Here is a 4,320-nt window from a genome sequence, read left to right as displayed (position 1 = left end):
TAAAAAATTCGGTGCAATGTAGGATAACAGATAAGGGTATCATATAAAAGAAAAAATTCTGTAGAGTTATTAAAGAATACATATTTTGGTGCATAAGGAAGAATGGGTATGAAAAATGTCCTTTACAAATTTTGTCCTTAAATATCCTTGAAAATTTACAATACAAACTTTATTAACTTAAAAAGATAAAATTTATTAAAAGCGCATTTTCAATACCTATTCGTCCTTTTTGTTCTACAGAATTGTCTCTCTCATTTTGTCGCTTTTTCGTTGCACCATCGAGGAGGAATATGTATAATATCACCTATCTCTACATGTCCTTAAAATCGTTCCGATGTTTCATCACGTCCAAACAACTAATTCATTGAAACTCTGGCGAAACTCGCAAAATCTTCGGAATCTGAATCGCATTCTTTGGAGGGATACAAATGTATATACTAGAAAAAATTGTATTCTTGTTACGATTGCGCTTCCGTGGGAAGGCGTATTTTCATTTTCTATCATCGAGCACTGTGCAAAATGAACCGATGTGTTCCCCACGTACTATCTTAGACATTTTACTCGCGCACTCCTATGCTTCTATATTTATCGCAACACCATAATATTTGGGGACCTGGTATAGATTGACGATGTGCAGCTGAAGAGATTGTAGTCACATCCATAGTACTTTCTAACTTTTTAACTATCTTTGTTCATCATTTTCAATTCTGGCGGAGTTGATGGTATTGCTCCACATCATTTTCATAGCCGTGATAGGTTCGAAGGGGTACCAAATTCAGATATCGCTGCATAGAGGGAAAATCCTTTCGTGCTATCGACAAATAGATAGTGTGTGTTAATCCTCATTTCGCGTGTATTTGAAATTTAAGATTTGACGTATGGTCAATATCTGGTCTATGGGGAATTTAACAGTTCTAAAGTCCCACTGATAAGGCCCAATCAATTCGTCAATGGTAGGCTAGGGACATAGATTCCGTCACCTTCGACTGGGGTTCGGGTTCATCTTCTTAACTGCTTTCAGTGCTCCCACCTTAATTGATGTATGTTTTGGACCTCAATCACTAGATCGGCGGGCTTGTCCTTACAGGAGTTCGTCCTAATATTGAAACTCTAGTACAATTTTCAGACGTTTTTCCATTCGGTCATAATTTACAGCTCTTTGCGTTCACGTCTCACTTTCCTCTTCAGCTAACTGTAGCTCGCATTGCGCCCGAATCGAAAGCTCCATTAACCAATCCAACCATTCTTCGCCAATTGGTTGAATCGGGTCTATTGAAGAGAGTTGCACAAAAGCGCACATTAACCTCTCGCATGTAACGAGTTGAGAGAAATTCGTCCTATGTTAAATCGAAAGGCTCATTCCAAATGCAAAACGATTTCTTCGGCGGCTTTCACGTTCACAATTCAATCTGTTTCGAGCGCGGCGGGGAAACTATTAAAACTAAGGAATGTTTTTCGTGGAAAAGTGACGCGTTGCGACCTTGAGAAAACCCTCCCATGCAGCGAAAGAAGTTTTGCTCCACAAAAATACTTATAAGAAGTTGTGATACCACTGGCGAAAATAAATTTGGCTCTATCTTTCCTAAAAATTTAACCACCGAGTGCGTTTTATATAGCACAGAAAATTGAGAATGTTCAGGTCTGCTAAGTAATCTAAAAGGTACTTGTTAAAGAAGTGGTTTTGCGCATCTTGGCTAGGGCGGACACGACAGGGATAGTGTTCGATACTATCCACCTCTTCTTCGTCTCTGCAGCTGCCACCAAAATCGTTGGTTGCATATCCTAACCTCTTACCGTGCGTATCCATTAGGCAGTGTGCGGTGAATACCCCAAGTCCTAATCTGATAGAAGATCGGTCAAGTGAGAGCTAAGGATCGCTTTACATCAACTTTTGACTTTTAGCCAAATTTGCCTCAGGCGATCTGGTGTTTAGCTCATTGGTGAGTTCTGCCTTTATACCATGTATGTAGCAGGTTAGAGGCATGCATGCGTCTTGAGCAGAATCGACTTCGGATATTGTCGTCCCTCTACTTGTCAGCTCAATTTTAAAGATTTAACAGCATCTTAGCTGTCAGAATATATAGTGATAAGCTGTTCTGGGGGGTTGGAGGTTATGAGCAACCGAGCGGCCTTCATTATGGCGCTTAGTTTAGTGAAAACTGAGGATTAGTTCGAGTTCAGAGTGAAATCCACTGCACACTCTTTCGTTCAGCTTGGAACCATCTGTATATAAGTATAGCCGTTGACCCTGGGTCTCGGTCTTTGGCAACTTTCCATTCGATCCTCACTGGCCTTCTTGTGAAAAATTCGTTGTCTAAACAGTATACATGAGTTGTATAATCTAATTGTTGTACATTTTTCGGCAGGGATTCTAGGACATTCGCGCGTCCGAATGTGAGGTCTCTCCACCGGTGGAAGATTTCGCATTAATTCCAAAGACTTAGTGAGTGTATTGGGTAGTGCTCCCGCGGTAAACATTAGAAACCCGTTCCAATTTGGCTCTGGTCAAAGTCTTGTTTAACGCCGACTGTAGTACGCTGTACAGCTGTGTACATCCAGTATGCCTTATGTGGTTTTATTGGCAATTTTTTGCCTATAGCCGTCTTATAGGCATACAGGGCGGTATTGGCTTTTATAAAGAGGTATTCGCCTCTTTCGTCTCTAGTCGAGTTTTCTGTCTAGATTTACTCCAATGTATTTGACCTCGGTTGAGAGAGTGAGTTCAACCCCGTCTAAGATGGGGTGTTTGAAAGGAAGAATTTTATATCCTCCACGCTTAGACCACATTCCTCAGACAAGATATTTACAATATTGGGTGCATTTTGTAATAACTCACGATGCTACGATTGCTATGTCATCGGCATACGCTATAACTTGACAACCAACTTATACATATGAATTTATGTGTAATAAAAACCAAAAACTAAATCTCCTTTTTAAAAATCGTCATTACCAAGTTTGAAACCTTGGAAACTGCTTAATATTTTCGGGACTTTTTTGTAGACTATTTCGGGATTTTCGAAATTCGTGAGACTATATCAAGATTTTCGCGACTATATAGAGATTTTCGGGACTATTTTGGGATTTCGATACTATTTCAGAATTTTTGGGATTAACGAGACTATTTCGGTTTGCGGGACTACTTTGGAGAGTTTCGGGATTACTTCGAGTTTCAGAATTAACTTGGGATTTTCGGGACTATAGCGGAATATTGGGCACCATTTCGCGAATTTAAGACTAACTCGGTATTTGCGGCACTACATATTTCTGGCCTTTGGGACTACTTCTTGACTTTTGGGATTTTCGTGACTATTTTGGGTCTTTGGGACCACTTCTCGATTTTCAGGGCTGTGAGTTTAAGTGAGGTGAGGGGAGTTGAGGTAATATTTTGCATCTTTAAAATACTTAGGCTTGGTCTAAAACTTGGGAAATATTCACAATTTTTCTTTTTGTACCCTCTTAAAATATTTTCCAACTAAAACCCTCTTACTTTTTTACAAAATTTTACTCACTGAAACCAATTGTATCTCTACTCGTATCAAAGTTAAAAAAGCTACGAAATTCAACGCTCGATTTTCGGCCCACCTTCTCTTCAATAAACAAACCTTACTAATTAGAAGCAAACCCCGAAGCACATACCTACCTTAATACTGTCGCATTTAAAACACAAAAAAACGGAAGGTTCAGGTAAAACTCAACAACACAAGTATGATAACCGTCATAAATAGTTCCTGCTCAAATCGAAAAACCCTATTGCAATGAAAACATATTTTTGCTTTGCATAAAGTATTAAGTGATTTCCAAAAAATTTTATTTGCTTCCATTTTTTAATTTTATTTTTATTTTAATTTTTTTTTTGCTTGCAGCCTTTTCAGATCGCCATTAACTGACTGTCCAATTTTTGTTTTCTACAGTACAAATTTACATTTGCCAGTAATTGGTTGGCATCACCTCCTTCAATTGACCCATGTTGCACAAATAAACAGCACCGTTCTTCATCATCTCCATCGCTTTGACCATGTTCATCGCACACTCTTCGGGCGATTGGTGTTTGGCCTGGTTCATCGCTTCGACCATCTCACCAACGTATGACTGTTGACCCATCATGGATTTCTCACGTAAATTCATCATCATTTCACTGGTGGTGAGACCAGGACAAACGACCATAAAGGCCACACCAGTGTGTTGGTAGTGAAGTGGATCCTGCGAAGGATGAGTAGATAACGTCAGTGTGGTTGAAATAATTTAATTTAAAATGTAAAAAGTAAAAGTAAATACTCACAGCCATTGAGCGCGTAAAACCAATGACGCCATGCTTGG

General features: G+C 39.3%; 1 protein-coding gene across 1 annotated transcript; it reads right to left on the bottom strand.

Moving 5' to 3' along the window:
- Nucleotides 1–3,830: 3,830 nt before the first annotated feature.
- LOC108378657 (fat body protein 2-like) lies at nt 3,831–4,315 on the bottom strand (the record flags this gene model as incomplete). The annotated part of the gene is made up of 2 exons (XM_017634963.1): nt 3,831–4,203; nt 4,283–4,315. Coding segments are annotated over 2 exons (315 nt in total), but the record flags the coding sequence as incomplete, so codon positions are not given.
- Nucleotides 4,316–4,320: the final 5 nt, after the last annotated feature.

This window comes from Rhagoletis zephyria, unplaced genomic scaffold (assembly GCF_001687245.7).
Source record: "Rhagoletis zephyria isolate East Lansing unplaced genomic scaffold, Rhagoletis_zephyria_1.1 Rzeph_scaffold_14634, whole genome shotgun sequence".
Classification (NCBI taxonomy): Eukaryota; Metazoa; Arthropoda; class Insecta; order Diptera; family Tephritidae; genus Rhagoletis; species Rhagoletis zephyria.
The sequence above is the reverse complement of the archived record's forward strand: the minus strand, read 5'-3'. Positions and strand labels throughout refer to the sequence as shown.